Source organism: Sinocyclocheilus anshuiensis, unplaced genomic scaffold (genome assembly GCF_001515605.1).
Source record: "Sinocyclocheilus anshuiensis isolate Anshui unplaced genomic scaffold, SAMN03320099.WGS_v1.1 scaffold9, whole genome shotgun sequence".
Classification (NCBI taxonomy): Eukaryota; Metazoa; Chordata; class Actinopteri; order Cypriniformes; family Cyprinidae; genus Sinocyclocheilus; species Sinocyclocheilus anshuiensis.
In genome coordinates, this window is record NW_015540887.1 from 3,030,667 (window position 1) to 3,047,453 (window position 16,787).

Here is a 16,787-nt window from a genome sequence, read left to right on the forward strand (position 1 = left end):
ACACAAAGTGAAAAGAATAAGTACACTCAGTGTTACATTTGAAAACATGTTTAGATTTATTTTGAAAAGGGATTCATTTTCTCTCTCTCTAGATAGATAGATAGACAGACAGACACTGGTAGGATATGCCAACATAATATGTGAACTAATACAATATGATATGACAATATATAAAATGCTTAATGAATGATAGAAAGGGCAGATTCAAAAATGTCTTTGAGATGTGTTAAGATGTCTTTGGTATTTTTTTAATGCAAACATTTTTTTTTTTAATCTTTCCCTCCATCCTATAGTTTTGAAGATTAAAAACAGATTTAAACTCAAGCCTTCCAAACAAGTTTGGAAAGATAACCATTAGCACTTTGCCAAAATTACTCAACCCCTTGACCTGCAAGACATTCTGCTGCCTATTCTGCAAACAATATAAGAAAACAATTCAACCAAAGCATCTGCAATTATAGAATATTTAATGCACATTTGGCTCTAAAAATTAATGTACAAAATGATTAAACCCCCAAAAGACAAGTTTTGCAGAGAATCTTTTCTTCTTTATAACATCTAATAAATGTTGCCTCTACGTGCTCACAAGCCTCTGACACCTCTCCTCTTAAATCTTAGCCCAGAAGTTTTGGATGTATACTATTGGATAATTGCCCTGCAGTCCAATGATCATCAGTTTCAGTCTCTGTATTGAAGGCATCACAATCTTTGCCAAAATAGCCTGATACTTCAAAGAATCCATAATGTCCTTCATACAGGATTGCTCCACCACCATGTTTGACTATGGAAATGGTCTTCTGCTGCTCTTTTGCACCAGACATGGGTCCATGGGTCCAAAAAGTTCAGTTTGGTCACATTACTCTATAAAATTTTTTTTCCTGAACTCCACAAATGAATTTTAGCATATTCAAGTCAGCCTTTTATATTATTTGTGAAGAGTGGCATTCGGTAAGGTGTCCTGACATGAAGGCCATGTTTGTATAGTGTTCTTCTGATACGCTCCATTGAAATGTTCTTCATCCTTTCATCGGGTCATCTTGCAAGTAAATCTTGCTCTGATCAGACATTGTATTCCCCTTGATGATGTTGTGCTTTCTCTTTAATGCCATCAGTTTTTCTGGTACAACACCTTTTAAACTTATGAGTAATGCTGACAGTTGTGTCTCTAGGAACTTTTAGACTGATGATACACGGGGCAACTTTTTGAGCAATGCTGCCGTCAACAGACAACCAGGTGAGACACAGGGCTCACGACCAATCTAAAGTATCCAGATAGAAATTTGTTACCCATTCTCAGTGGGAAAGTGCCCAAGCAATGTTGCTCAAAAAAAGCTACCCGGCAAAATTGCTTAAAAATTTGCCGTGTATCATCAGCCTTAGTGACTTGAAAATCGTCTTGCAGCCTTTTGTAATATTTCTTCTCTATAGCTTTTGTGAGAGCTCTTTTGACTTGGCCATATTTGCAACACAACTTTAGCACATGCATGGGCTAAATTCATATAGAATTAGAACTCAAAAATATTACAATATACTGTATATCGACATCTTACACGTGTAATATGCCACATTTACATTTCATTAAGCAGACACAAATCTAGATTCTACACTAGTGTAAACCGTTGAAATAACCAGAAAAAAACCTATAGATCTCATAAGACATTAGTGAAGACCCTCGAGGCCTAAATATGTGTTTACAGTATATGTACTACATGCACTGTATGTAAAATGATAATCCAGACAATTGCTGATGACAAAGTAATTGCACAAATAAGATTTTACTCAGGGGTACACATGAAAGTTCATTTTTCCTAAACTATAAACAAAGGCATTTGTTTTTTCAACATTCAGTTCTTTTACATTAATTACAACCATTCAAAAATTCCCTTGTTTGTTCTTATTCATGTCTGTGCATCATGGATGATCAGGGGCAAACCAGCTGGCAGGAATCCACTGTGGTTCTTCTTGAGCATGTTGTATAGCCGTGAACAGATCCATGCATGAATCTTGCAGATCATCGTTCACAATCACACAGTCAAAGTACTGACGATACTTGGCCTCCATAGTCCTGCTTGCTTCCTCAATCTCCTCAAAGTCTTTGTCCTGAGAAAACCAGTGGGACAGTGTTACATGTCATAACCAGAATTCATGAACACACTCTTTACTTATGTTCATAGCAGCTAATCAACCTGTTATCAGAAAAAAAATGTACTACAAGAAATATCAAATGCATATCTTACATAAAAGTATCTCTTGATATATCTATTGGAAAGAAAATGTGGGTCTTTTCTTGTTTGCTTCATGCAGGCAGGAGACGGAGGCCGTACATATATGATGTAGGGCTTCAGCTTCTTGGTTCTGACTGAATGAATGCACTGGAACAAACAGATATGTGCATGTGCATCACTGTTTGCAACCAAACTAATGATAAAAACATAAGAAGTGTGGTTTTGATAAACATAAATGACACCTACATGAGGTTCAAGGTCAATAACACATAGTTTTCCATTGTCCAAAACATCTTGGACCGAGTCTAAGCTGGTGCCGTACATGTGTCCATTATGCTCTCCATACTCAAGAAATCTGGACATTGTTAAAAATACAAAAAACACCCCAGAGTAAGCTGAATCACAAGAACAGATTGCCAACTATATATATATATATATATATATTTTTTTTGTTTGTTTGTTTTTTTGAAGTATTTAAACATAAGCAATAAGATTACTTGTGATTAACCACCATGTACGCGAACACTTCCTTGGTCACAAAGTGATATTCACGGCCATTCTTCTCACCCATTTTCTGGGACCGTATTGTGTCTTGAACAAAACAAGAGACAACATATAACATCAGACCGTTTTGTTAAATAATGTAAGATGCTGTAAGCAATTTCAGACATTTTGTTAACTTCAAACACACAGCCTCTCTTTAAAATCCAGCCCTCCAAAATCTGAGGGTAGTCAGGACATTTTTTCATATTTCAAAAAACTAGCTTACAGAACCTTTAAATCAGAGGTTAAAGGGATCAAATGGACCACATACGAGATATTGGTCTCTGGTACGTATTAGGGTTGATTTTGATTAGCCTCCTGCGTAGTTCATTTACACCAACTCCTGATGGACCTGTGAAAAACATGAAAAAGCATGAAACCTTTAATAGGACAAATTTAAAACAGCCAATAAGACAAATGATAGTTATTGTCCGTTCATGTATGGATAAGATAATCCTGCACAAAGAGGACCATACCAATGAGCACAATGAGACGGGGGGGATCGTCTATGTGGCGCTGGTAGTGGACCACCTCTTCATAAACGGTGGCTGAGGTGTTATGGCAGCTGCTGACACCACAGGAATAACATGACGGCTTTCGCTTACTGTATGATTTCCTCCTCCATACACGCAGACTGTGTCGGAACCCCGCTGATTCAAACAATTAAACTATTTACTTTTCATTTAGGTGTTCATATGAGCCAAAATTTACATTTGTAATTCAGATTTCATACCTATACATAATCCCTGCATATGTTCACCATTCTCACCCTCCTCTGACACTGGGCAAAACAAAGATTTGATCAATTAAAGATCATTGACAAATGTTTTAATAACAAATCAGCGAATCTACATAACATCTAATATTTACATAAAATCTAAATTATACTAATTCCATAAAATGTTTTTCCTCAGAAAAGACTTACCTACCAAACTCAAAATCTTCTTCGTCTGTAAGAACAAAAAAATTTATTCAACACTGTTAAATTCAGACAACCCATACTATTACTAAGGAAGCCTGTTTCCACAGTTTACACTTTATTTCTTGCGATTTACAATTTGTTACAATTTTGATTTGACATCTCACAATTCTTACTTGATTTTTTCTGAGTTTATATCTTGCAATTAAGAGTTTCTTTCTCAGAATTGTGAGATGTCAATTCAAAATTGCTAAATATAAACTCAGAGAAGTCACAATTGTGAGATGAGAAGTTGCTATTTTTTATTCCGTGCAGAAACAGGTTTTCATATATTACCACAAAGAAGTTAAATAAATGAAGATATGAATTCAGTGGGATAATCACCTGTTTCAATGCATTTGTTCTCATCTGTTGTCTCCTCTTCTCCTTCAGAACAAAGAGTCACACTCAACACACTACACAACTAAAACAAATGTTTTATACATGTTCTTAACGAATGAAATCAACATGAACACGTCTCCATTTAGTTCATACACACCCATTTTTCACAATTCAATTCAAACCAATTCCTTATAGATAAAAAGTTTCATACATTTTTTTCTTGTTGAAAATCCTGTTTAAGAAACAAATCACATGAAACACTGAACAGTTCTCAATAGTGAAGATTTTATGAAAACAATACCTGTGACGTGCCATATTTCAAAGAGCATAAAATATATTATTTGAATGTACAGTTTAAATACTAAACACTGTAGTCATAAATTTAAACATACTAAGCTAACACTAAAAATATGAAAGACAAAAAAGATACATACCAACATCTGTTGCACTCACTTTACATACCAAAGCAAAGAAAACGACAAAGAATTAGACTAGTAATAAATAAATAAAGATATTATATATTAATAATATTAATGCAACATTGTGGGTAATCAAATGAACAGACTGCAATTAGCAAATCATAAGCAGCATCCTTTGTACAACTTAATACACATGTAAAGATGAATTTTTCAATAAAGATAACTCTCTCTGACCTTGAGATAATATAAATGAGCTGTTTCTGCTACTGTGATTACAAAATCTGTTTAAAACATAATTTGTCATGAGATACAGGATTGTGGTCATTAAGTCTTATATAGTTTTAACTTCTCCATCCTTCAACAACAGCCTCTATGCAAAGCCTGCAGTACACTGAGCAATCCGTCCTGAAATGAGCTTGAAATGTTCAGGGACCTTGCAAACTTCAGATGCTCCTAATTCCTCAGAAGGCTATGCAGAAGAATCATCTGGTGTTTAGAAATAACAGTATCTATCTTTCTTTCACCTTAACGGTTGAGCGCAAAGTGGACAGGACTAGTCAATCAATCATGGAGGAAGGATCATGCCAAGAACAGCTCACTTTCAAGCTTCTTTAAAGTAATTAGATCAGGGTAGAGAGAGGGCAGGGTTAAGAGGCTTATGATGCCAACCAACATCTTAAAGAGTGCACAGAAGTTCATACATCTTATACATGTTATTAACGTACAGGGTCTGATGCAGGTGTGAGCCTGATAAGGTTGGGACCACCACAACTCCCTTTGCTTACTGCAAAACATGGAAATAAATATCAACCTTGCTCACAAATTTATCAATGACATAATTTTGAACTTAATTAAGCATAATTCAAAACTGACTATCTGAACTGGTTAGTGGAAGGGATGAGGCCACAACACAATGAGGCACTGTGGAGTTTCCTGGCCTGCCACCATCGGATGTCCCTCTGGTCGACAATCTTCAGCAAGTCTCCTTTACTGAACGCCATGCCTGCATCTGAGCAGGGGATCGCAGGGTCCTGCAGAGGACTGTAATCCACCATGGCTCTCACATATAGCTAATGGGAGACAAGAGACAAACAATCAAAGGGATAGTTCACCCAAAAATTTAAATTCTGTAATTAATTACTCACCTGCATGTCATTCCAAACCGTAAGGCCTTCATTCATCTTCGGAACACAAATTAAATTTTGTTTTTTGATGAAATCCGAAAGCTTTCTGACCCTGCATAGATAGCAACGCAACTTAAAAATTCAAGGCCCAGAAAGGTAGTAATGGCATTGTTAAAATAGTCCATGTAACATTGCATCGAAGACTGACACGGAAGAGAAGAAATTGTTGAATAAAGTCGTTATTTTTGTTTTCTTTGCACACAAAAAGTATTCTCATAGCTTCATAAAATTACGGCTGACCACTGATGCCACATGGACAATTTTAACAATGTCCTTACTAACTTTCTGGGCCTTGAACGTGTCAGCTGCGTTGCTGTCTATGCAGGGTCAGAAAGCTCTCGGATTTCATCAAAAATATCTTAATTCGTGCTCTGAAGATGAACGAAGGTCTTACAGGTTTGGAACGTCATGAGGGTGAGTAATTCATGACAGAATTTTTATTTTTGGGAGAATTATCTCTTTAACAATCACATTTTTAACCTTTTTAATAAGCCTTTATTTTAACACAGAAAGGAACTATATATAGTGAGTATTTATTAAATGTAATCATTTATTAAATATATTTGTAGAATATTAGAAATATATTTATTAAATATGATACTCGCATAGTGCAGAGTTAATATTTAATTAAGATATCTACTGTGCACTTACGGCTGGTTGGCTGTTGGTGGGTTGTGGTGTATTAGGGATCACTTTAAAAAGAATATTTCCTTGAGATTGCACCTATAAAATGTGGGACACTGCATGAATGGATACAGTCATTATAAGAGTAGGGAATGGCTTGAAAGTCTTAGATATTATGTAATGGGAAGGATATAAGAAACACAAAAGAGGTTTTTATCTTGACTTTACCAGCATCTGAATGACGTGCTCGGGCTGCAGTCCCCACACTTTCTGTCCATTCACTTCCACCAGCTTGTCACCAGGATGAAGAAGTCCTAGAAGACACAAACACACATTAGAGACTACTACTGTTAGTCTATTACTTAAAAAAAACATGAAAATGATCACTCTACTATTTGATGTTAACGGCTCAGAAATACACTTAACCTGCAAAGTCTGCAAGAAATCTATTTTCTAAATGCATTTTATTGATCTTATTTTGAATGAATCATCCATGCATGTTTTATTTTATTTTATTTTTTTTCACATTTTTCTTTTTTGATAACCTATTTCATGGGTGTGTACATCACAATTCAGAAGAAATGATCTGGTGCTACTTCTGTTTCAACTTTTAACTTTTTGCATCAGTTTATTTACATGATTAAACCACTCAGAATCTTTGATAAGTATGAGCTCAAAGAACAAATAGTATCTGAATAAATAAATAAAATAAATAAATAAATGATAAATGAACGAATTAATGAATGAATGAAAAAAAAAATATATATATATCAACAGGTTACTCACCACTGCGATCTGCCAGTCCTCCATGTATCACCCTTGAAATAAAGATATTCCCTGTTTTTTCATTCTTCCTAATAGTTGCCTCCTAAAAATGGGAAAACAGACAAAAATGGTCAACTAGTTGGTTGTCCATTACAACAGGCGTCACATGGTGAGTCCCACAGACGATCCTACTGCTGCACATGAGTGGAGGGAGGCTGTGGGTGCAATGGAGATCACGTTTTGATTAAATTTTTAGGAGGACGGACACTGTGGTAATAAGATTGTGAAATCCAGTCAACATGCCTGACTTGACCTAAACTAAAAGTGTGACAAAGGTCAAAGAGGAACTTATGGGAAAGACACATAGGGTTGATGAAAGAGCTTCAGATGAAGAATGTTGAATGAAGTGTTTTTATTTGAAGGCAAGGAAACGTTTTACTTTTGAACAATGTTGACAAGCACCAATCAAATGAAATGTTCCATGAATCTTGAGTGTGGTTGGGATGAACAAGAGATACAATAAAGAAAAAGAACAAGTAATTGCCTGCTTGTTGGATAGTTCCATTGTAGAGAACATCATCGCAGCATTTGGTAAAATCAAAACCAGCAATTTAAGCAAAGAGTAAAGTGAAGAGAGAGAAGTGGGAACACAGTCACTCTTATTTCCTCATCTTTGACTTTTTTTTCTGGCTAGAGAGGCACAGTATTGTATTACAGTCATCATTAGGAGTGGAGGCCATCAAACCATTTGATAGGGAAGTCTGTCCAGTTTTACTTCCTGGTGTTACAGACCTGTTTCCGGTCTGGCATGATGAAGACTTGCAGGGGTTGCATTGTGGTGCTACATAAGGAACATCCGTGTTACAGTTTAGAGAAAAGGAGGAAAACGACGATGCAGTTGAGGATGAAGATGATGATGAGGAGGAGGAGGAAGAGGAGGAGGAGGATGAAACACAAGGAGCGTTGGCTGGTGCAATCGGCTGGCCAGGCAAGTTGGGCCCGCTTGCCGTTTTTGAGACGTGTTGGGGTCTGGAAGTCACTTCTGGAGACTTGCTGGCAATAATAAGACCCTGCAGTTTGTCCACCACTTCCACCAACAGACTCAATGCCTTGGCGTTTTCCTCCACACTGTCTGTCATTCTCTCCGTTACCTCTACCATCTTCTGCCTGAGATCTTGAGCTTCGCTGATGCTCTGGTCCATACTACTGGCAACGGTATGGACAGCTGACCTCAGCTCATCCAGGCTGTGTTGCTTCGTGAACACCAGAGCTGGATGAGAAGAGCAGGTGGCACCTATAGTGTGGTGCTGTTGAAGCAGAGGGCTGGAGGGGGCTGTCTGGGAATGGGGGCCACATCCACGTGGGCAGTATGAGCGTGGGTAGGCTAGAGATGAGGTGCTGCAAGCTGTGCATATACGGTGTTGATCTTCGACTATGGTTTTTACACCATCTGCACAGTTCTCTTTAAGTTATGAAGGACAAAACAGGATAGATTAGTTTGGTTTCACGTTTAAACACAGTAAGACAGTGTCTGGCCTTGTCAGGCCAACAGTAGATGTCTTTGGGAGAGGATGAGCCTTACCCATAACCACAGAGTCATAAACAGTCGGAGCTGAGAGGTTCAGACCTCCTCCCGAGAGATGGGCAGTTTGGCAGCACAGGTTGCAGCTCGCAGTGGACTGATACCTGGGCAGTGAGTGCGGCTGTTCTGAGGACAGCAGACCGGTGGAAGATGACAGACCGCCTGCAGACCCCAGAAGACTCTGTTCTCCTGAGCCAAAACGCCTGGCTAAAGCCAGTTTCTCCACTGTGAGTCGCCTAAGGCTGTTCCAGTAACTGGGCTTCCCCTCTTTGACACGCTTATAAAGTGAGAAAACAGGATGAGCATGCTAACCAACAAACATTAAACCAAGACAAATCTTGGGAATCTTACAATATGGCAAAATAATAGACAAGTAAAAGCACATTCTGTTGCAATGACAACATGATCTATCTTTACTGGGATGGAACTAGATATGGACTAAAACAGGAAGTTATCTCTCTGAAGGGGACTATTTTGTGACAACAACCTTCTGGATTTACATTATTCCCCTTATTATGTTTCTATCTGCCACAAAGGTAAATAACTGGACAAAAGTATTGATTTGAGTTAAAGCTTCAGTGAAGAAAAACTGTTCCAAGACGAACAAAAGAGATGATACTCTTGATATGTTTTTCATTATGGTTTGGTTTAGGGTTAGTTGCATATAATTATTTATACATCATGTAACGTATAACATGGAGACTGTAAAATAAAGTGTTACCCTTTTTCATTTCACTGTAACATCCATCTAGGAATAAACAGCATGGTAAATTATAACACAGCACCGTGATCATAAGAATGGACACTGAAGTTCAAAACCAGCGGTAGGATCAGTGGGATTTGTATTTATGTACTAAAATAAGACTCAAACATCTGATCTGAATAGGTTTTAAAACCTATTACGTAACCATACAGATCTTACCATAGATGAGAAAAAATATTTTATGCCATATACCCTTTACATGATATTGCACTGTAGTGCAACGAGGGACATTTAAGTGGGATTACAGCTAAACTGTTCAGTAACATATCTGAAATTGCGGTGCTATTTATGATTTCATGCTTACCAGAGGCTGTTTATTCTTCACAAGGCAAACAATCCTTATGGCCTCTTCATTGTCAGGCAGTTTGTCAGGAAGAGGCGGCAGCACTGGACCGTAGTCACTCTGGGCCACAGAATCATGAGCAGAGAGCAAAGCCTGGGGAGAAATACATAATAAAAGGTCAAAAAGACTGACCTCAATTTAATTTACATAAATGCACCATAATCAAATTGTTATAATAGCAATAAATGCAAACAAATTAGACTCTAACCTGCATATGAGGGCATTTCAGCAGAATATAAAGTTCTTGTGCCTCAGAGGAGGGAGCAGCCAGTCCTCGCACACTTGCCATAATCTGTGGGACAGCAGAAAATCAATGATGAAAAGAAAATAGAGGCTGATAGGATTATTTCACCTGGAAATTAAAATATTTTAATCATTTACTCACCCTTACTGTATGTATGACTATAGAAGACTTATAATATACTATAGCGCTCAAATCATCATTTACTCACCCTCATGAGTAGTTTTAGTAGACTTGGAATATATGGTTTCACAATTAATTATACACTGTAAAACCAAATGAGTTAAAGTAATTCAAACCATTTGAAAAAAGTTCACTGTACTTGTAACAATTGTTTTAAAAATAAATATTCAAAATAACAGTTAACCCATATCCAGGTGGCTAGCAATAGCACAAACACGTTAATATAATTCTAAAGACTATCACTGTAATGTAGTGTGTAGTTATCCCTTTTTAAATAAACTTTCTTAATGTGCAAAAACACAAAATAACACTTAATTTGAACATTTAGTCTCCTTTAACAGTCTGAAGCAAGGCATGATGGGAAAATGAAATCTGCTGAAATCAGTCAGTTCCAGGTCTGCTTAATATAATCAGTGAGTTCACATAGCTTTTTACTATTAAATACACTGAACGTCCTGTAGTCTTTGACTAACATGAACATGTTTCATTGATTAAATTTGATTGTTTTATGGCATTATATATGACATGAGAGTTTCATATGATTGATGACTGCAGGAAGGATCATAGATTTTGACATCTTTGTAAATTAGCCCTTCAAAGCAAAGTCAGTAATAAAATGCATTGACTGACCTCCTGAGATAGTTTCGAGGAATAAGACAGGTATGGGCTTGGGGCATCTCCACTGTGCTGCACCAGACACTCATATACCTACAGGAAATATCAAATCCTTCATGTGCAAGACAGCTGCAAACTCTTCATACACAGAGTACAATGACCTGCCCTGGGATAATGTCAAAAGTGGATAGTCATAGGTATATGTATTGAATGAGCATGTCATACCCTGAGAAGAGAGTAAAGCCAAGGAGCACTAAGGAGACTGTACAGAAGATCGGCACCGTTAATGTCTCTGTCTATGGACAGTCTCACTTCCTCTACCACTTCTGCCAAGATCTGAGCCAAACCTACATCTGTGAAAGAGAACAAGACTCAGTTTTCTGTAGTATTTGATTTGCTGGTTTACCTTTGTGCATGTCAAGGTACAACATCACTGTTCTGTGAATTTGCAAGGACGCACCATTGTCATCATGTCCAGGTTGCATCACTGGATCCTCCTCCATTGATTGCCGCAGGACAAATTTCTCTGTTCATCAGATCACTGCAATCCTATAAAACAAATCAATGTTAAGAGTACAAGGGTGCAATCTACATTTCTGCTGTAGAATTATAAATTATAAATTATAAGTGCAAAACTGGCAGAACCATTGCACGTTGGCTACAAATGATGTTTTAAAGAAACAAGAATGTTTGCTTTAAAAAAAAAAAAAAAAAACTTAAACTTCAACTGGTCATTTTGATTCCGTATTCCTAACATTTTCAAGTGCCTCTAACTGAAAATAAATTAAAATAACCTAATGAGAAGGATTATTTAGGAAAAAATTGAATGAAACACAGCAATGTCAACAAGAACATAATTTGCATTTCTGCTGCAGAATCATAAATTATGAGTGCAAAACTGGCAGGAACGTTACAGAGTTAGCTGATTACAGTGTTTTAAAGTACAAACTATAATAGCTTCTACTTGTCATTTTAATGAACGATTACGAACACATTTAAGTGTCTCAAACTAAAAAATTACACACATTAAAATACATAAATTAGAATAAAAAAAGTTCTAATGAAAATACACATGCTTAAAAAGAAACCTATTTACTTTATAGCCTTTATTCTGGAGATAGCCTATGTTAGATATAATAATATAATGGTTAGTCAGTGTCTTTTGTTAGAAAGATGGTCTACAATACAATTAAAACATCTCAAATGGAAGTCATCTCGAAACGGTTTCATCCATTTTAAGAATGAAATTACACATCGATTGTGATCTCTGAACTCTGCTACAAAAGCAGGTCATGTGAAGATTAGATTATGATGCTACACTTACCTTCTTACACTCCTGCCACTGTTTTCCTCCAGACCACACTGAGGCTTCTTCATCCTACGTTTAGGCCAGGTAGCTGTGGAGCATCTTGTCAGTTTAGCTTTATATTAAGGTGATCTTCTGCTTCTGGCCTGACAACATGCATGTTATTTTACTATAAAATGTCTCTGGAAACTCAGATTGTAATCCGATTCTATCCCACTTAATCCTGCGACGGGCCGGCCTCTCTCGGCGAGCACTTCCATAGGACCGCCTGCCACTCAAAGCTTCTTACCTCCTCCTGCTTTTAGAGCTCCATAGACACACTCACACTTACACAATACGGCCCTACCAACTTTACAGAAAAAATGGAAAATAAGAATCATAAAAAACATCACATAAATCCAAAAGACTCATGACATTATCATTACACAATAGACAAAGATAAAAACACAATGCCAGTCGACTTGACAACTTAACAATTGCAATCAAATGAATAGACACTAAATAGACAGAAAAAACATTTCATTAAGCAATGAGCATTATTTTAAAGGAACAGTTCATCCAGAAACTCTCAGACCATCCAAGATGAAGAGGAGTTTATTTCTTCATACAAAAAGATTTGAAGAAATGTAGCATTACATCACTTGCTCACCATTTGATTCTGTGCAGTGAATGGGTGCCATCAGAATATGAGCATAAACATCTGATAACAACATCACAATACGACGTCACAAAAGTCTAATACAGGTTTCTAACAAACAAATCAATCATTAAGGTGTTTTTAACTTCAAACTGCTGCTTCCGGCTAAAATACGAGACTGACCATAGTATTGCTTTCTTCTGAAAAATCTGTCTCGTCTGAATTAGGAGAGAAATACGCACAGATCAAGAACTCTTTACAAGCAAAAACACTACAAAACAGTTCTAAACAAATATGTTGGTGCATTTTGATGTGAGACGACAACGGGGGATGGACTAAAAGTTATGGACTTGGTCAGAAGTGAGAAAAACGTCTTGATGAATGTGTTTCTTACAAGCAGCTTTTCACTTCACAAGATGTTAATTGATGGACTGGAGTTGTGTGGATTACTTGTGGATTATTGTGATGTTTTTATCATTTGTTTGGGCTCTCATTCTGATGGCACCCATTTACTGCAGAGGATCCATTGGTGAGCAAGTGATGTTACACTAATGTTCTCCAAATCTCTTCTGATGAAGAAAAAAAAATCCTCATCTTCATTTTGAATGGCCTGAAGATTTTTTCAACTGTAAAAAGGTCAGAGCTATAATCCAGGACATCACATTGCTGATAGTCACAGATGTTACTTTACCAGCGCTAATGGTCTTAAATTGAACCTCATCAACTCTTTCTATTACCTATATTATTATCAATTCATAACTATACAAGCAAGGTGACAGAAAGGATTATGCCATTTTTATTAAAATAGTGAAAGTAGTCTGCCAGAAAACAGTTTACAAAACAGTTCAATCACTGCTTTTTCATATTATTTCAATTACAAATTGTGTTGTCAAACCGTGTTGAACAAATTCATTTTCAAGGTGACAGTACATTTAGATCAACAATGACAGTAATTTATCAAAACCAGTAATCTTCTGAAAAAAATAAAAAAATAAAATAAAATCAGCCTTTATATTTAACAGTAAAGGTGTGGTTGTCTTTTTGATCTTCATAAGCAATCCTTAGCCAATAACAATGACCTAACTAGTGACAAACTGAAATACTGGGAGGATAATTAATCAGACAATATAATTTGCAAATAATGGCACTAGCAAATAATTAGCTTTTTTCAATTTTTGGATATTCAAAGATTTTTTTTTAAAGTTAGAAAATTATTCTATAACGTTATTGTTTGTTTCATTTCTTATTAGCAAGTCATATGCACATCCTCCAACCAGATCTTACAACAAGGCTGTGTGACATCAGCAAAACTCAGTGCATGTTCAAATATACAAAAGATGCATTTAGAGGAAAACACACACGCACACACGCACACACACATGCACAAACACGCACACAGAGATTCATGAATAAAGGCATTCGTGAAACAAGCAAAATGTGAAGGTTATTACTACTTTTTCCAGTGCAAAGTACTAAATGCTGAGGTCCTTTAGGGGCCCTGCCATTTAAATTTTTACTCCCTTAATGCATAGTGTTGAATGCCACATTTTCAGTCAACAGCAAATAGGCATAAAAAATATTACTTTAGTCTTCAGTGTATTAGTTCTAAAAATGTCTTAAATTCACTCTGGTACAGCTTGATAAGACTAGATAATATAATTACAACTAAATCAAATTTCATACAGTAAAAAGTTTCATGTTATGCTGAAATGGAAACCACTTCTCAAAATACCCATGGTGTTTCAAAGTTACACAGATGGATTATACAGGTAAATTTTAAAATACAACTCAATATTGTTTGACTTTACATGTAGGGGCTTCAATAACACTATTAAGTCAAAAATCTCTACTTGCAGTTTATAATACCTACAGCGCATTCGCAAGACTTCAAATTTATTTATGTGCAAAATGGCAACAAAACCAGTAACCCAATAAAAAAACTACACTGTACTTATTACTAGGGATGCAGCTTTAGGATTTTTTCCAGTTTTGATTACAAGTTAAAAGTAGCGATACTATGAACTTGTTTACATTTTTCAGTAGGGTGACAGTAACTATTTTCAAAGCTTTTGCAGTAACAAGCTACGTTTTCTAAAAACTGATGCCACTGCTTTACAACGGTGCAAATGAACAAAATAGCACATGCTGTCTCCTTGAATCTCTCTCTTAAAAAGCACTGGAAAGCCTGACTCATTTGAGTGAATTTCCTAAAGCCAGTGATAATGAACCAAGTTCCTTAAGAAGGATAATTTTTGTACACTCCCGTTCAAAAGTTTGGGATCAGTAAGAAATTTTGAAAGAAATTAAAACTTTTATACAGCAAGGATGCAATAAATTGACAAAGTGACTGAAATTTTCAACAGTATGCACAAAATATTAAACAGCATAACTGTTTTCAGCACTCATAATAATAATAAATATTTCGTAAGCAGCAAATCAGCATATTAGAATGATTTCTGAAGGATCATGTGACACTGAAGACTGGAGTAATGAAAATTCAACTTTGCATAGCAGAAATAAATTATATAACAGAAAAGTTATTTTAAATTGAAATAATATTAAATTTGAAATAATATTACTTCTTTTGCTGTATGTTGATCAAATACATGCTGCATTGTTAAGCATAAGAGACTTTATTTTTTTCAAAAAACATAAAAAATAAAAATAAAAAAAACTTGCCGACCCCAAATGTTTAAACAGTAGTTTAGGTATGGGTTTTCTATAGCAAAATATTTGACATTTATTGCTGTTGCTTATATAAATAAGGGTGGTTTTAGTTTATTACTGTATTTCTATACAGGGTAAATGTATTTGTTAAAGTCACTGTCAATCCGAGAGAATTCATTCAAAACCCCTCATTGTTTTTTTGTGTAAGTTCTCATATTTGAGTATCAGTACAAAAGCCAGAGACAGATTGATACAGAATATTATATATAGTAACGAGTGTCAGTTATTACCGAAATTGCATGTAATGATAACCTTAGTGACACATGCGGAGTGCTTATTCTGCTATCTTGTATAAAACAGAAAAAGTCTCTTTTCTGCCCAGGTAATGTGGGTGTTGAAATTTACATGTTTTTTCAAGGGGTAACTTTACTGTCAGTCAGATGGTCAATGTGAGAGTCTCAACAGTTATAACAATTGAAGTAATCTCTGTAGAACAGTGCTTAAGAGAGATGAATGGAAAGTGAGCTTATTTTTGAGACCTGAAATAAATAAGCACATCTTGACTTGACCTGTAATCCGTGTCTATTTAAATGGCACCTACTCCGTAAGACCACTCACAAACCAACCCCTCCTATGTCGTCTTCTCAAGCTGAATCTGGTTGTAGCAAGCCTAAGGGCAGAGATCAACAGCCAGAAAGAGATTAAAGTAAAACATGGAAGAGAATGAAAGGGGACCAGTGATTGTGTGTGATGAGATTATCCTTAAAATTCATCAAATCCTTAAAGGGGTCATCGGATGCGACATGCACTTTTACAAGTTGTTTGAACTGAAATGTGTGGAGGCAGTGTGTGTACACAACCACCCTATAATGATAAAGATCCACCCAGTGTTTTTTTAATCTCATTAAATAATTTCCCCTTTCTCAAATCGAGCCGATCTCAGATGCACACAGACAGGCCCCTCCCACGATAGTTTGATTGACAGTAGTGTTTCAGCACAGACTGGACTGGCGTCTTAACCGGTTAACCGTTAACCGACCGTATAGAATTTTGACCGATTAATACAATCAGTTAAACGGTTTAAAGAGTCATTTTATTTTATTTTTTTGTAATTTATCAAAATATTTAAAAAGATTTGCTGCATGGTTAAAATACGCTACATGTATAAAAAATTGTGCTTTTAGAGAAAAAAAAAAAAACAAGTCACGTATAAGTCGCATTTTATTATTTCATTTAGAAATAGGCCTAATGCCGACGCGAAAATTTTACAAACATTATAATAAACACTGTAAACATAGCTAGGCTATTTTAGTTCCCCTCACTCCATAAGAAATCCATTCAATTAACAGTATATAGAAAAGAAGAAGAATTAAAAATATAAGAAGCTATA

General features: G+C 36.0%; 2 protein-coding genes across 5 annotated transcripts in view; both read right to left on the minus strand.

The window, feature by feature from the left end:
* Positions 1-1,785: 1,785 nt before the first annotated feature.
* On the minus strand, positions 1,786-12,636 carry mpp4a (MAGUK p55 scaffold protein 4a). Of its 3 annotated transcripts, XM_016486522.1 has the most exons (21): positions 12,112-12,634; positions 11,248-11,336; positions 11,013-11,140; positions 10,803-10,880; positions 9,957-10,040; positions 9,710-9,841; positions 7,082-7,163; positions 6,524-6,609; positions 6,323-6,394; positions 5,361-5,557; positions 5,213-5,271; positions 4,503-4,520; positions 4,072-4,113; positions 3,698-3,718; positions 3,502-3,549; positions 3,245-3,418; positions 3,040-3,120; positions 2,723-2,816; positions 2,472-2,580; positions 2,238-2,372; positions 1,786-2,100 (listed from the first exon to the last, which is right to left on the minus strand). In XM_016486522.1, the coding sequence occupies exons 2-21, from the start codon at positions 11,288-11,290 to the stop codon at positions 1,912-1,914; spliced, it is 1,872 nt and encodes a 623-aa protein (XP_016342008.1). In that variant the 5' UTR covers positions 11,291-11,336; positions 12,112-12,634; the 3' UTR covers positions 1,786-1,911. The 3 variants fall into 3 exon arrangements, with proteins under 3 accessions (XP_016342008.1, XP_016342009.1, XP_016342010.1); XM_016486523.1 differs by lacking the exons at positions 10,803-10,880; positions 11,013-11,140; positions 11,248-11,336; positions 12,112-12,634 and adding an exon at positions 10,201-10,240; XM_016486524.1 differs by lacking the exons at positions 1,786-2,100; positions 2,238-2,372; positions 2,472-2,580; ... (9 more) ...; positions 6,323-6,394; positions 6,524-6,609 and adding an exon at positions 8,643-8,919 and having other exon boundaries at positions 7,097-8,522; positions 12,112-12,636.
* Positions 12,637-15,399: 2,763 nt separating this feature from the next.
* The window catches only part of LOC107688763 (alsin-like), a 21,773-nt gene continuing 20,385 nt past the window's right edge, over positions 15,400-16,787 (minus strand). For both annotated transcript variants that reach the window (XM_016486526.1, XM_016486525.1), the window contains one exon: positions 15,400-16,067. In XM_016486526.1, coding sequence (XP_016342012.1) covers positions 16,029-16,067 — 39 coding nt within the window. In that variant the 3' untranslated portion in view covers positions 15,400-16,028. The remainder of the gene's footprint in view (positions 16,068-16,787) is intronic.